Raw genomic sequence first — 16,322 nt, forward strand, 5'->3', positions numbered from 1 at the left:
ATACCACCCTGCATTTCTCAATGCCAGACCAAATATATTTATTTTTTATACAGTTAGTACACCAGAATCCCGTTCCCCTGTCTTAGCCCCATGTTTTCTTGTCTGTGCTTTGATATCCTATCAAAAACAAAAAAAGTAAAAGCCCCTAAAAACATGACTTTAAAAAAGTTAGCTTTGTACAGGGTATATGCAGGAATCTTAAAGGTAAACTCAACACCTTTTTAGGACTTCTCAGAATATTTTAAGACCCCATTGCCACTTCAAGTTCTAATCAGTATCAAACCTTTAACTTAATGAACAGTTGTGAATAAACTGTTGTAGTTAAATAAATCAATATAGCACCACCATGCAACAGAATCTCAGAATAAACAAAGCTTGAAAGAATAAATTATGTTGTTGTTTTCAGCAACATTCGGCTACATTTTTCCATTTTGCCATCTGTTTCGCTACATGTTGAGCACGTCACATCACCTTCCTGCATTTGTTGCAAATTACATGACATTACCTGGACGGAGGAGCTTGGCCGGACTACCCCAGCCTGAACCAATCGCGTGGATCAAGCACGCTGTTGTTATTATTCGGAGGAAAATAAATGTATTTTTGCTTTTTTGGAGTCAAGCACTTTGGACAACACTCGAACAAAATTTAAAACCTCGTTAAAACGTAATGAAGACTTTTTAATATCTTTTAATAGCCTTAATTTTCTCACAATTGATGTATCAACTTTTAATACTTTTTAAGACCCCGCGGACCCCCTGTTGTATTTGATGTTTTTGTGCAATGTTGATGTGTAATTTTTACTTTAGCAGCTGAAGGAAATGAAGAAAAGCTTGACCTGTATGTTTCAAGAAGAACTGATGAAATTTTAGCCAAGATACGAAATCTTTCCTCTGTTACACCAAAGAAATACCAATAGTCAAGGCCTTGAACACTCTTTCTCTCTCCCCCAGCATCCATTGCCTTGGGCTTGAAAAAGCCTCAGAAGATTTTTTTATATATATGGGTTCATTGTGATTCAATGAAGAGGAGCCAGACTATCCTGTAGTGTCTAGAGACCCCCAAGTACTTCAACATTTTTACCTCAATACATGCCTTTGATTTGCTCAGTCCAGTACTCACATTGACCATTGTAGAAATTACTAAAAGCATTTATTTGATGTAAATCACTGTATGTATGACATTAGCTTTACAATTTCACATTATAAGCCTCTTAGAGATGCTTTCTAGGTCTCTACATATTTTTGCAAAATCTAGAGCTTGATGGATCACTAGTGTCAAAACAAAATAAATCAAATCATCTCTGAAACACAATGACTTAGTGTAGTACTAAAATATATTCTTCAGCCAACTACCATATAAACCTGCACAAGCTGTGTTATTGTGATCTAACAGACAACTGTTGGAGTCATTTTGGTCTTTTTTTCGCTAAATAACATTACAAGACCTATCTGCTGCTATAATCTTGTGCTAATATAGATAAATATGCAACCGTGTCCAAATATTGAATGTAGGACTCAGGATTGTTTGCTACTAAAACAGCCATAATGTAACTTACTGCAAGGCTGAAGTCGGTTTGCCTAGGGCATTAGAGGCATTGCAGTATCACAGTAATTAGTCTCTTACCACAGTTCACGGTTCTCTTCCGAAGGCAGCCTGCTGGTTGTTTTTATAGTTTTGAAGCCATAAAAGTTTCATAGACTATGCTCTCGATTAATTACACTGCACGGCATCAGATTGCCACAGCAAATGGAAACCTTTATTGATTAATTAAAGAAGTTTTGTCACTGCTTTGCCAATAGACCAGTGAAAAGGAGTTCATTAATTCAGTCCAATTACAGTCACAGCAAAATTTCAGCTGTCAAAAGAATGTTGCCTGTTGCACGACGCATTCGCATGTGTCAGTGTTTATGCACAAGTCGTGATGTTAGAGAAATTTTTGGAGAATTACACCGCACAGTAGGCTCAGTGTCTCTGTTTGACGTTTGCTTTCTACCCTCAAGTCTGCCTCTGCCTCTTCATAAAAGAAATGACAGCATGCATTTAGTCAAATTTAGCCCAATATCCAGTTTCTTCACTGACATATGAAAAGATATAAACAGAACCTTTACTTGAGAGAAAAAGTCTTTAAAATGTCAAACTGTAAATGTAACCAATGTTAAATTAATGTTTATAGTGAACACACATATTCATTCATTCATTTTCTTTTCAGCTTAGTCCCTTGATTTATCAGGGGTCGCCACAACGGACTGAATCGCTAACTAATCCAGCATATGTTTTACGCAGCAGATGCCCTTCCAGCTGCAACCCAACACTGGAAAACCCCCATACACTCCTGCATTCACAATTTAGCTTATTCAATTCACCTATAGCACATCTTTGGACTGTGGGGGAAACTGGAGCACCCGGAGGAAACCCAAGCCAACACGGGGAGAACATTCAAACTCCATACAAAAATGCCAACTGACCCGCTGGGACTTGAACCTTACGCCATTGTGTCGCAGAACACAAATATATTCAGTATAAATAATATTACATGAATTTGTATAATATTAATAATAATAACATGCAAAGTATATTAAAATGTATAATTATATTATTTTAAAATTTGGTATTTGAATCTGATCAAATCTGATAATAAAGATAATCATGCAAAATAAAATGGTTTATTTGCCTCATACATTACACTTTAATAAAACCTGAAGAATTTAGAATTTAGGATCATAGCTGCATTTTTAAACCATGGCTAACAGTAAATGAAGTGCTGCTAAAAGGTTTTGTTTACGAGAATTCCCTGGATTCAAAGAGGTTATTGATTTTATAAAAAAAGATTACCATTTATACAGTTGAAGTCAGAATTATTAGCCCCCCTGAATTATTAGCCACCCTGTATATTTTTTCCCCAATTTCTGTTTAATGGAGAGAAGATTTTTTCAACGCATTTCTAAACATAATAGTTTTAATAACTCATTTTTATCTTTGCCATGATGACAGTAAATAATAGTTTACTAAATTTTTTTTTCAAGATACTTCTATACAGCTTTAAGTGCCATTTAAAGGCTTAACTAGGTTAATTAAGCTAGGTTAGGGGAATTAGCCAAGTCATTGTATAACGATGGTTTGTTCTGTAGACTATCGAAAACAATATAGCCTATAGGGGCTAATAATTTTGAATGGTTTATAAAAAATTTTAAACTTCTTTAATTCTAGAAAAAATAAAACAAATAAGACTTTCTCCAAATATATATATATATATATATATATATATATATATATATATATATATATATATATATATATATATATATATATATATATATATATTATCAGGCATACTGTGCAAATGTCCTTGCTCTGTTAAGTATCATTTAGGAAATATTTAAAAAAGAAAAAATAAATAATTCAAAGGGGGGCTAATAATTCTGATTTCAACTGTATATTAAAAGCAATATGTATTAAAATAATGCCAACAATAACCAATTCTTCCATTAAATGAGAAACACGCTGTAAAAAGTTAATTATTTAATTGAATAAACGAGTTGCATTAAAAGTCATAAAAGACTAAAAGGCTATAGCCGTTGTAATTTGACTTAATTTTTATAACTATGCACATAGCTAATTTACTTAATAATTTTAAAACACAAGGTTTACTCACAGTGCTTAATTTGTAAATGAATAATTTCCGGAACAAAACCAGGAAATAAAAGTTACCGTGACCGACGTCCACCAAACAGTTTCAGTTTTCCAGGAACATGACGTCATTAAACAGTGATAGTGCAATAAAAGCATCACATTTCTGAACGGTCTTTTATTATTTCGTGCCATATAATGTTTTGGGTCAATCATGGATAAAAACAAACATGTAGCTACAAACATAAATCGTACGAAACATCACTATTTAGTATACTAACTCCACTGTCATTCAGTTCACTTCCAAGTAAAACAAAGGTAATTAAATGACTCACTTTGACCAAACTTCAAGAAGAGCCCACAGTTACCTTTCATGTTTTCTGTCTGACTTGAGATCGCTTTTCTTCTGTCTCATGCTATCCTGATCCATTTGCGCAGTTCCATCCTCTCAAGATCTTGTTTGATCAGGCTCAAAATCAGATTTACTCGTGTTTTTGAAAAAAAATTAACTATGCGTGACTGCATCTTTGCCATTTTAAAACTACAAATATTATTTCGGTAGGCCACTATGGTGTTATTTATTTTCACGGCTCACTGTGCGCGAAACAAAACCAACCAATGAGAGTGATCGTAAGCATAAGAAAGATGATTGGCTGAAAATATTGTTGGGGGCCAATAGTTAAATGTGACTTCTTCTTTAACTTGTGTATGATGATACCGTCGCAGGTATTCCCCACACACAAGTTAATGCCAGATCCATTTAAATAAATACCGGAATGCAAAATATGTATATCTGACATTTCCCAAAACAGGGTCCAGTTCAAATTAAGCACCGTTTACTCACTTTTTAAAATAAAGCCAACTAATCTGTTTTTACAACTGTTTTTACACTGCAGTATATTTTCTGGATTACATGATGTATGGAACCACACATGAGGAACCATATTAATGTAATAGATATTGCATTTATGTATTAGGATGCATATATATTTTTGTAGAGTAAGTTACAACTGCAAGCTCATTTCAACCAATCAGAAAGCAGGAACCATTTGTTTTCTAATGGCTGTTTTTGCACGTCTTCTTGCAGCATTCTGCCCTGCAGATTCTGTACTGTGCGCTTGAGTGCGCTTTCAGTTTTGTTTGTACCTCTCATTCACAACACACAAAGGGTTCTGACAGGAATGTCAATTTTGATGCTTCTCGTGTTGGCACAGAATGCTCTGTGTGACTTGTCTCTCAGGTCATTCACAGCCTGTCTCTCTCTGTTTCGCTCTCAATTGTTCTCTCACCGGTGGCCAATGTTTCCTTGTCTTCTTTTTATAATGAGGGGCAGATTGTGCCTAACCATGGAGTCAGTACACCACCCTGGGGAGAGACTCTCAGCCCTACACACACGCACACAAACAAAACTCTGATAGAAAGCCAGTCTTCCACTTGGGTCATCATGTTAACTTCATGAGACAGCCGTAGCCTGTGCTGAATCGCCTTGAAAACACCAACTGGACATTTTGAGATTTTGTTGATCATCGCTACCCTCTCTGCTTCCACAAATGGATTGTTTACTCTTAAATGCAGCCACTGTAACCCTTACAGAAATTCACCATGGTAACAAAAGTATCTGGCAAAACTTCATAGTTTTAGCACTGACCACTAATGTCAGGTTGCTAGTTTTATTATACCAAGATTCTCTCATACACAACATTTGCTAACATGTTCAGAGTTGTTTTGCTGGGGTGGTTTTTGGTTGGTTGCAAATGTTTTTGAAAGAGGTGCTGGGGTAATCTGAGTGATTTGTACAACAGCTCTAGGTGATGCAGGGCTCTTTGGATGATTGCTAGAGTATTGAGAGAGTTGTTGCTAGGGTGTTGCTTGATCATTGCTAGAGTGTTTTGGTTTCTAAAATTCTCTGGATGGTTGATCAGAGCTGTTGTCACGGGGTGTTATTTGGTGGAATTGGGCGTGTTCTGGAAGCTATTGTAAATGGTTGCTGAAGTTGGCCGATAAACAATATATTAGCAGATAAATATTAATATATCTAAATGTTATATTTTTATACAGTGAACAACTGATTTTATTTAAAAACTTCATAAAAGTTTGAAATGATTTTGTCAACTGAATGGCCTACTCAGTTTCAAAATAGCAAGGTGATTATGTAGACCTTTACTATCGATTTCACAGAAAAATAATTTCCTTTTCTTCATTTAGCAAATTAACATGCAGCTTAAGTGTTGCATAAAAATAATAGGTTAAATAATAAAATGGGATTTAATTAACAAGCAAGTAAATGCAAGCAACGCGTTGATGATAACAAATAAATCACTTAGATTACAGACAACCCAACGAGTTGTTTAGCACGTGTGCATCACTGCTATTATGTTTACACATTTCACAGCACACATTTCCTGAGGCGATTTAAACCAAAATACACAATGACACTCTGTCAAACAATGATAAGCAATATGGTTACTTACTGAGTTATTAACTCACAGCAATACTACACAAGAAAGGACAGACTTTGAAGAAATAAACAATGCAGCCAGGGAGGCTTCGTTATAGTGCAGCCGAACTCAAAACTTTATGCCGATAGACAAGTCTGAACAAGTTCGACTCACGCATGTGCGAGGCAGGCAGTTCTGTACAATTATGTAATCTATCAGGTTAAAGATATCGGTTTAATTTTAATATCGTAGCGATAATGATCAGATTAAAAATTGCACTTATGGGCCAATAACGATATGGTCGCCGATATATTGTGCATCCCTGCAATTGATTTTCTCGAAAGGATGATCTGAGTAGGTGGTGTGGCATTACTCAGTTGCTATTACACTTTTAGATGGTTGCTATGGAATTGTTTGGTGGTTGCTAGGGTTCATGGTGTTTAAAGGTGACACAAAATCCAAATTTACTCTTCTTATTTTTATGTTAATATTTTTATATTTATGCTTGCTTTCTATGCTTGTTATACATGTTTCTGTGCGCTTCATTATTTTGTAAAAAAAAAAAAAAAAAGAAAAAAAAACATAATTTGCTCTCATTATCTTTAATCAAATACAATAAGCATCTCTCCCCCCTCAAAATAACTTTCCTTCACTTCTGTTCACATGAGATATCTCATTTATGTCCTGTATCTCCAGTAATCTGGCGTGATATCATAGGTGATTATAGGTTTATATGTGATTATAGGTGATTCCAGTGGAAAGTAATCCTCCACAACTAAGTGTAAACTGGCATTCAAATCGTCCTATGTTTTGTTAGCAATGCCAATGATCTTTCAACAATCCAATCAGTTCCAAATGGATGAAATCAAGCATGAATCTACATGTCTTTCTTATTTCAGAAACCGTTTCAATTTTATGTACATCACATTGATGGAAAAAGGACAATCTTAACTTCTGCTTCATGATGACTTCAAGGTTGTTACTAGCACAATGTATGGTGGTTGCTAGGGTTTTCTAGATTGTTTGTTAGAGAGAGAGAGAGAGAGAGAACGGAAGAAGCAAACAGACCTGACTACTTCACACAGGTGCAAGAAAAACTGTCCAAAATGGCTGACTGGGACAAACAGGGAAGGAGGGTCTCCAGGCGACCTGATGGGCTTAAGCGAGAGAAATGTGTTTGAGGGTGTTTGTGTAACTTACACACACACACACACACACACACACACACACACACACACACACACACACACAGACGCACAGGAGCCAAGAAAGGGTCCATCTGGTGAGCATACTCTAACCTGATTACAGAGAGCAGACGAACACAATTAATATAGACGATTCACTAATACGAGGACCCATTGGCTCAATAAGAGTGTTGGCAGATGAGGTTTGACTAGGTTACAGAAATACACACCCACAAACATCTCTTATATATTCACTTAGCTATACTTGATGAATTATTGAATGATGAATACATACTGAGGTCAGTATAATTTTAAACAAGTTAACAGATTTCAACTTATATATTTATTAAAGAACAACTGAAACTGTAGACTGGAGTGATAAATCTGAAATGTCAGTTTTAAAATCACATTAAAGGTTCAAGACCCTGGAGTACTTTTTTTTGAGATTTTACCAGATTTGTGTGTGTTGAGCATTACTTAGGCAACATTAGCCCCTGTCAGCTTTAATTGTGGGAAAAACAGGATAATCTTGAGCCTTTGTCAGCTAATTTCATCTCCTTGTTTTTTAAAAAAATTCTGGGGCGGTGATGTAGCGTGAATCTTCTAGTGGAGTGATGACGCATCGGTTTCTCATTATTATTCATAGCAGAGTTTTCTTATCCTATGCTTTTTAATTTTTCATGAGAGCATGTGCTTTTCCAAGGCAGACCTGTCAGGCGTTGAGACCAATGACTGGGTGAGACCGCGTCCGTGCACAGCACGCAGTATTTAGCTGTTCACGAAGGGTCGTATGTGTTTGTTTCCACAATTTACGGGGTTTGTTGCATGTTTTTCCCCGCAATGCTGTCAGGGCCGATATGGTAATGCTGTTGGTTTGCAGCAAGCATGCTGTTGGGAGAGCTGTAGGTTAACTGGAGAATGGCAGACTTTTATCAGTTGAATTTATTACCAATCAGACACATCGCTTAAATCCGTGCTGCTGTGTTTGCCAATTTGTAAAAGTCTATGGATTACTGGCAAAGCTAATGGTTGAAATAGATAGGGCAAGAGACCTGGTGCTCTGCTATCCACTGTGTCTGCATTCAGATTCAGGAGATAAGGAGGAGAGAAGTCCTCCTCATTTATAGTGTTTATATAAACATGATTCTCCTAATAATGATATAACAAATTGTGATTATGTGTACATGAAACTACAAATAACATATGCAGCAGGGCATTAAATTACTTACTGCGTATTTGTAAACTATGGTTCTCAACGGTTTGTGTTTCATTTTGTGAGCCAAATGACAACAGTTGTTTGCTCCCCTCTTTTTTTCCTCCTCTACCACATCTATTCCCCTTCTGCTAACAGCACTTCACGCCCATTATGATGCTTTTTTTATAAATCTGAGGTTGACTTGAACCATATGAGGGGGGTCACATAGCCCTTTGAATATTTTATTTCACGTTATTACTCTTTTTTTTTTTTTTTACAGTTTTGAACAGCAGTGTATATTAACAAAACATTACTCAACAAAAGACCTCAAATCAAGCAAACATCCACTTCTGTCACGAACAGAAAGTAATTGTGTACATGTGAGTGTATGCGAATTGCATCAGTCTATGTTTTGTTCAGTTTCTTTCTCATCTGATTCAGAGATTTAACAAACGCTTACACAGGACGAGACGAATTCTTGACACTGGCGGTATAGTTAATTATGATGACTGCACTCGTTTTGCTAGGGGGTGTGTAATTAGCTGTGTGATTGGTGAATGGAAAGGCCTGCATTTATTCTGTCTGAAATGTGCTGAATGCTCTGAATGAATATTTGATTGAATACGGATGACAAAGACCAAATCTTCCCATCCTTTATCTCTTTTAAATTCTTTCTCAGTCTGAAGCTCTTCACCGTGAACACTTTGGCTTGCTGGATTTAGTAAACTCATATTGAGATAAGTGCTAAATGTGCAGTGAGATGTGATGTCTAGGAATCAACACATCTCTAGCAGATGGAGGACAGTCTGTCTTATATCTCCATGTTCAGAGAACCAATTTCTGTAGACAACAACAACAACAACAACAATCTATCTAGTTGTAAGGTTGGTCGATGTAATCTAGGAAGACAGCAAAGTTATAAATACATACTATATGTGTATTGTAAAATGCCTTTGCCAGGTTCAGACTACTTGATTTTAATGAGAGTATTTTTAAACTTTTGGATGAGCTGTAGATATAATATATTTTGTATATGTGAAATCAGCAGTAGATAAAGGCAATGTAGAAAACCTTTACACCTTTTTAAAAAGGCATACATGACCTACTTATCTACTATATAAAATATATGATAATTAACAGTGTATCATATTTTATGATTTACATGTGTGTTTTGTTTATTTATAGTTATGAATTGCATCGTGGGTCATTTGAAGATCGTTTGATGTTTTCAGTTTAACACAGTGACTTTTATAAACATTTTAGTAGTTTGAAACAATATATTTTCTAAGAAACAAACTATAGAATATATATAGAAATAACTGTAATTTACAGCACCAATATATTACAAATATTTCAATTTTTTTCACTTTTTTTCTAAAGATCACTTATTTATTTTCTTTGCTTCATGTGTCAACTACAATGGATGTTGTTAAATGATAAAATTCTCACTTTTACATTAATTTTATTGTGTAGTGGAAAATAAGCATCAAAATAAATCATGCTAGCCTTTCAGTCGAGATGTTTCCCATTGTTTGTGATCCACACTGACATTAAAACAATCCATTATTGTATTCCAACTTCCCTTTGTCATTTACAAATTACCACAACACCCTAGAGTAAATCAAATGGATCTTGTCTGCAGCAGCAGTTTGTTGTGTTTTTCTTTTTAAATATGGAGATGGGAATATGAAGCACAATCAAATCCAATACCTTCTGTACTAAAGATGTCTGGTTATAAAACAGACTCTAGTTCTAGCTAATAAACACTGAGAAAGTCACAAAATAGTGCTAAACTGTACACAAAAAAATAGTTCACACTGGGCACAACAACTAAGTCAACTAATTCAACACAACAATATTATTTTCTAGACATATTGTGTAGTTGTAGTTTGTGTGTGTGTGTGTGTGTGTGTGTGTGTGTGTGTGTGTGTGTGTGTGTGTGTGTGTGTGTGTGTGTGTGTGTGTGTGTGTGTGTGTGTGTGTTCTGCATTTATTTTGCGAGTAAACATGCTTATCGTTCATTCCATTTATAATGCTTTTCTACATTGTAAAACAAATCCGCTAATTAGGTTTAATTATTATTGTGATTCACAGGTTTGTTTATTGATGGTTATGAATTTATTTATTGATGGTTATAAATTGCATTATAGTACTTTGCAGTTATAGTACTTAGTATGAATTGCAGTATTTCTGCACTGAGCATTTTAACAAAGTGAATTTTATCGACATTTTGGTGCTTTGAAACAATATGTTACATATTACAATATGTTATTGAAGTAAATATAGAAATAAGTCCATAAAAACTGTAAAAGTACTGGCAGTTCATAACCAAGTTTTTGTTCCATAATTTGCAACACAGGCAACAACTTAAAACTATTAAAAATGTCAATAAATATAGCTTTTCTAAACTGTTAAACATCAATAAAAGTTGGTAGGCAATACCAATGCCCCAAAATAAAATTCTAAAAGCACAAACACCTCAACAAAATACACAGAATAAGGAAAACAATTCATTGAATCACTAAGAATTTTACTCAAATCTCTTTACAGATTTGGGGGAGGGGGGTCTTCTTAATCAAGAGCTTAAAAGAGCTGCATCCACCTGAATGACGCAATGGCAGTCATTCTTCATCAGACCACACACCACACACTAGCTATTAGCGGAGAGGAGACAGAGTGATGAAGCCAATTATATGTGGATGGTTAAGAGTGCATGATGGACAGAGGCCTGCGGGCTACTAGGGATCAACCAACTGATTAAACTCCAGTCAGTGTTTATTTCCTTTCCTTAAGTACTTTTTGCATACTAAAAACACTTCATGATTAGCTATAGTTGCCTTTTTTGCCAATCAAATGCTTAAGCAAGTTCAGTGTTTTCATCTTCCCAAATGATTCCTTTTATTTTGATAGTTTTAAATAAATGTTATAGGCATTAAAAGCAAATATGTGCAAGTGTTCCCTCCAGACATCAACTTTGGCCACTAGTGTAGATGTAACATTTAGCAAATGATGCTTCTTTTTCCGTTACCTCAGGCAAGCTCTGCTCTCTGTGTTTGAATACTGTAGCTGAATGTTTCTGACTGCTTGAGCTTTTTAGCATTTTTGCATTAATGAAAACAAAGAGTAGAATCATTTATAAATTACACTACTTCCTAACCAAATATGTTCCATTAATGTTCTAAATGTAATAGAACAGACTAGAATAGAATAGAATAGAATAGAATAGAATAGAATAGAATAGAATAGAATAGAATTTTAAAAATCAATATGAATGTCTTTGAAAAGAAATAACTATATATATTTTTTTTTTATCCAATCAGTTTCAAACCTATTGTATTTCAATACAGGCTACAGATCCATTACTTACTGCTAGAATGTGTGAATGTGAGTTTCCCCACTGTAATGCAGCCAGTGTTTGCCAGTGTCTACAGCGACTAACCCTCTCTCCATGGGCCTGTCTTTGAACTCCTCACAAACAGCAACACGCCAGCAACACAAAACTCTCCCTTTTGCTCTTTCTCTCCTTTTCTCGGGCATCAAACGGCAGAATAAAGCCTTTGATAGGACACGTCATGCTGAGTTTAAATGCAGCTGAATGACCATGTGCAATGCAATAAACGATGAAGTGACAAACATTGATCTGAATCTAGATCATTGTCTTTACCACCTCTGACCACAAAGGACCTCTAGAAGATGTTCTTCTGCAGCCTTTCTTTCCAGTATTATATTCCATTTCATTTATAGTCAGGGGGATATTCAATTATAGCAGGGGGCTGCATAACAATAAAGGGTGATTTACCAATAAAAATGCAAAAATTAAGTGCACAGTCGCTAACAAATAAACAACCTGACAAAAACTTAAAGATTTTGAGTTTTCAGTCCAGATTTTGTAAGGCACTGTATGCTGAGTAACACTTTATAGCATTGTGTCTCTATAGAGCGTGGCTTATGGTTGGGTACATGTAATCAGTGCAGGGTAGATAAAAATATGAATTGTTTGCAAACTGTGTAAAACATCTGTAATCACATAATCCATATTTTATAAATATTGTGAATAATCCATTTACAGGTACTGCAATCATTTGGAATGTGATGTAGGGCTGGGCGATATGGCAAAAACAATATCACGATAATTATTTTCCATACTGAACAATATTGATATATTTTGAAATAAGTTGTAAATGCCTCCGTATTTAAGACAATGACTTAAGCTACAAAAATTAGAGTGTCCATTAAATGGTATAACATATTTTGGTCAATAAATGTTTGGTGGGGTGACATGGTGGTGGTGCAGTGAGTAGTGATGTTGCCTCACAGCAAGAAGTTTGCCGGTTCAAGACCCAGCTGGGTCAGTTCAGAGTGGAGTTTGCATGTTCTCCCTGTGTTGGCATAGATTTCCTCCGGGTGCTCCGGTTTTTCCCAAGTCCAAAGACATGCGCTATAGGTGAATTGGGTAAGCTAAAATGTCCAAAGGGTATGTGTGTATTTCCTGGTCCTCCATGTTAGGGGTTGAGCATTGGGCTAATGACCCACCTTGTAAAAATTAGATGTTACGAAATGCCAGCATGGTGTGGCTAAATATCAACTTCAACATAAACGGCCCGGATGGGAGTAAGTAAGCAAGTAAACTTTTGGTGGCTGAAAATTTTAAGTACAATGTCTAATATCAACACACTATAAGATTCCCATTGTCGCACACGTCTGCTTTGTGATTGGCTCTTAGATCAATATAGAGTAAAAAAAGTCCAGAGTTTATTGTTATTGAGATAGTAAATGAATATTAATTTTATCGCAATTCGATATATTCTCATTTATCGGCCCAGCCCTAATGTGACATAATGCTAATTACATGTAACCAGTTACTTTTCATAAGGACTGATTATTCATTCATTTATTTGATTTTCGGCTTAGTCCCTTTATCAATTGGGGTTGCCACAAAGGAATGAACCGCCAACTTATCCAGCACATGTTTTATGCAGCAGACGCCCTTCCAGCCGCAACCCAACACCGGGAAACACCCATACACTCCTGCATTCACACACATGCACTACGGCCAATTTAGCTTATTCAATTCAACTATAGCGCATGTCTTTTTACTTGTGTAGACAACCCATGCGAACACAGAGAGAACATGCAAACTCCACACAGAAATGCCAATTGGTTGGCAAATGAAAATGCCAAATGCCAACCAGACGGGGCTCAAACCAGCGACCTTCTTGCTGTGAGGCGATTGTGTTACCCACTCTGCCACAGTGATGCCTAATGACTGAATATATTATGCATAATACGCTGCAATAACTATTGCAAGTAAATTAAAGTATGAAATGTTCAATAAAAAATGTAAATGTTCAAGAAAAAAATTCAATTAATGTAAAATGAGCTTTTGTAGAATGTCCATTAAAATTAACACATTTCTTAAGCTGTGTGTTTTAATCTCATTCTAAGGTGACTGGCTTTATGGCATGCATTGTCATGGCAACAAAATATTTACATTTACACAGAATTTGCTGGCAAGCTTTTTCTTTTCACAACATTTTTTTGTAAAATGCACATTGTTTACATCTTGTGTCTCTATTACTAAAGCAGTCAATTGTATTGTTTATGGACTGGCCTCATGAACTTCAACTGTCTGTCTCACCCAGACTCTTTAAAAGAAAAGGCCAGGCTCATGAAAATTAAAGATTGTGCTAATCAATTTCTCATGAATTATTGAACAAGACTATTTTGACCACTGGACAAACACAAAATTCTGAACATGAAGATGTATGTTAGCGACCCTCCACCCACCTAAACACCCACTGCTCACCCGGACAGCAGCACACAACTTACTCATCCCTTCTGTTCAAAAATACTTCACAAAGTAAACATGAGCAGCATTTCCACAGACTCACTCTCTGTGGTTCTAGATGAAAGATCGGCCCAGAGAAAGGAAGAGAGTTCAAAAGTGGCTTCTGACAGTCATCTGCAATGCTGGAGAAGCGACACACACAAACACACGCACACCTGTTTTCCCCCTTGAAAAGAATTTTTAACCTCTATCACCTTCTGTGAACCATCCAGATATCAAGAGTGTTCTAAAGACAAATAACAAGCACACACTGTGAAATCTTATTAGATTGCTTCCATTCTTCAGATTATGTAATTAAAAAATGCTTAGAAGAAAATGAGACAAAATGTACTAGCGATGCCAGGGAACAGATTAGAACACAGAAGAACAACCAAAATAAGCAGATACGCAGCAGCCTGATCTTCGAAATCAGAAAAAGCTTAAATCGGTTTCTTTAAGACTGATTATATTCAGTCAGAATAGTCACAATTGAAGGGTAGAGCTGACATGGACATTAACTTCAGATGGGGTTAAAAAGATCATGAATATTTCAAATTCATATATTCAAAATAATAATAATATAATGATAAGAATGTTTTCACTGTTTAAACTTCTTTGCAGATTGCTTAAATAGTAGTCTACTGCTGAATTTCAGTTTTTTTTATATTATACAAATATTCCATGAAGCTTTTCAGTAGGACGAGTTATAAACGGCATGCATTAAAATATAAAATGAATGTTGTCTAAAACAGTAGTACAGTATGCCTGCTGTCACTGCCAACTACACCCAGAACAATGTTACAACACAACTATGCAACCTGTACACTTAAAATATTTCCAGATTTTACGCACGGGTACAAACGGCTTTGGCTGTTCGATTCGCTTTGTACACTTTGAATTTGCATGTGACACTTTGGTGAAAGAAAGGTAAGTTGGTAGGTTCTGCGCACTTACGGGTGCCATCGAAACGGGTGGCGATGGTGTCGAGGAAGGTGTTCTGCGGGGCCAGCAGACCTCTCATCACAGGCATCCTGGTGCGGGTCGACTGCGTCCTCCTCCCGCCTCTGCGCCCAGCAGGGGCAGCGGAGTCCTGCTCAGCCCCGAACCCGGGTAAGAATCGGGATGTTCCGGGCGCGCATCCTAGACCCTGCAGGAGCGCCCCGATCCGTGATACGCGCGGCTCCACTTTGGCAGCTTAACAGTGACCATATCCTTCAGAGGAAAGCCTACATATCTGCCTTACATTCTTTCATAGAGAGGGTGAAAATCCGCGTACGTGTCTCTGTAAATCAGGTGTTTGGAGACGAGATGAACCTGTGCGTAACGGCAGCGTTGGAGACAGAAGCTCTGACTGGTGAAGCGACTGCGCACTGATGCCGTGTGGACTCCGGTGTGCCACCACGATCCCTTCTCTACATCTATATTACTGGTTTTCTCTAGTTGCTATAACCAGCAGATGTCATGTCACGTGGTGAGCAGAGTCTGGTGAGGATCCTTCTACTAGTTCATTGTGTTTTTATTATTTATGGAAGATTCTCTATTCAGCTTAAACAGCAGATTCTTTTCAATGAAAAATATCTTAAATTATTAAACATAATGCTGACACTGAAAAGTAGTTAGCAAAACCTGTTATTCCTTTTAAAATATTTTTGAATAAATAGCATAACAGAAAACATATGAAGGGAACTTTGGGTTCAGATCAGATATTGTACAACCTACGAAATATTTTTTTTCTTGAAACCATGTTTTTATTTATGAAAAAAGCAAGTAGGCTAAAGTAATATACGATAAATCATGTTGAGTCAAGGACAAATACAAGTATTTGAATAGCTGAAAATTACAACACTTGACAACTTTAATTAAAACATTTCAAAACACAAACAACCTGTGTTTTAAACCAGATCCATAGCATCTAGCATCCTTGATAAATCAAACAGTGTGTGCAGAAGTGTTCTGCTGGTATCCCTGACTTGCTCTTTTATATTTGATTTGCTGTCAACAATAACAGAGTAACGAGGGGGAATGGGGTTTGTTGTCATTTTCCTGTGCAG

General features: G+C 36.2%; 1 protein-coding gene across 4 annotated transcripts in view; it reads right to left on the bottom strand.

Annotated features, from left to right (window-relative positions):
* Positions 1–16,322, bottom strand: part of kcnh3 (potassium voltage-gated channel, subfamily H (eag-related), member 3) — a 201,790-nt gene that overhangs the window by 184,925 nt on the left and 543 nt on the right. For 2 of the 4 annotated variants that reach the window (XR_012385442.1, XM_001919401.8), the window contains exon 1: positions 15,226–15,665. The exons of the other annotated variants lie outside the window; for them this stretch is intronic. Coding sequence is in view for 1 of the 2 variants with exons in the window: in XM_001919401.8 (XP_001919436.3) it covers positions 15,226–15,301 (76 nt within the window). In the remaining variant the exon portion in view is untranslated. Of the gene's footprint in view, positions 1–15,225; positions 15,666–16,322 lie in introns of those variants that run through there. 4 annotated transcript variants of the gene reach the window in all.

This window comes from Danio rerio, chromosome 9 (assembly GCF_049306965.1).
Source record: "Danio rerio strain Tuebingen ecotype United States chromosome 9, GRCz12tu, whole genome shotgun sequence".
Classification (NCBI taxonomy): Eukaryota; Metazoa; Chordata; class Actinopteri; order Cypriniformes; family Danionidae; genus Danio; species Danio rerio.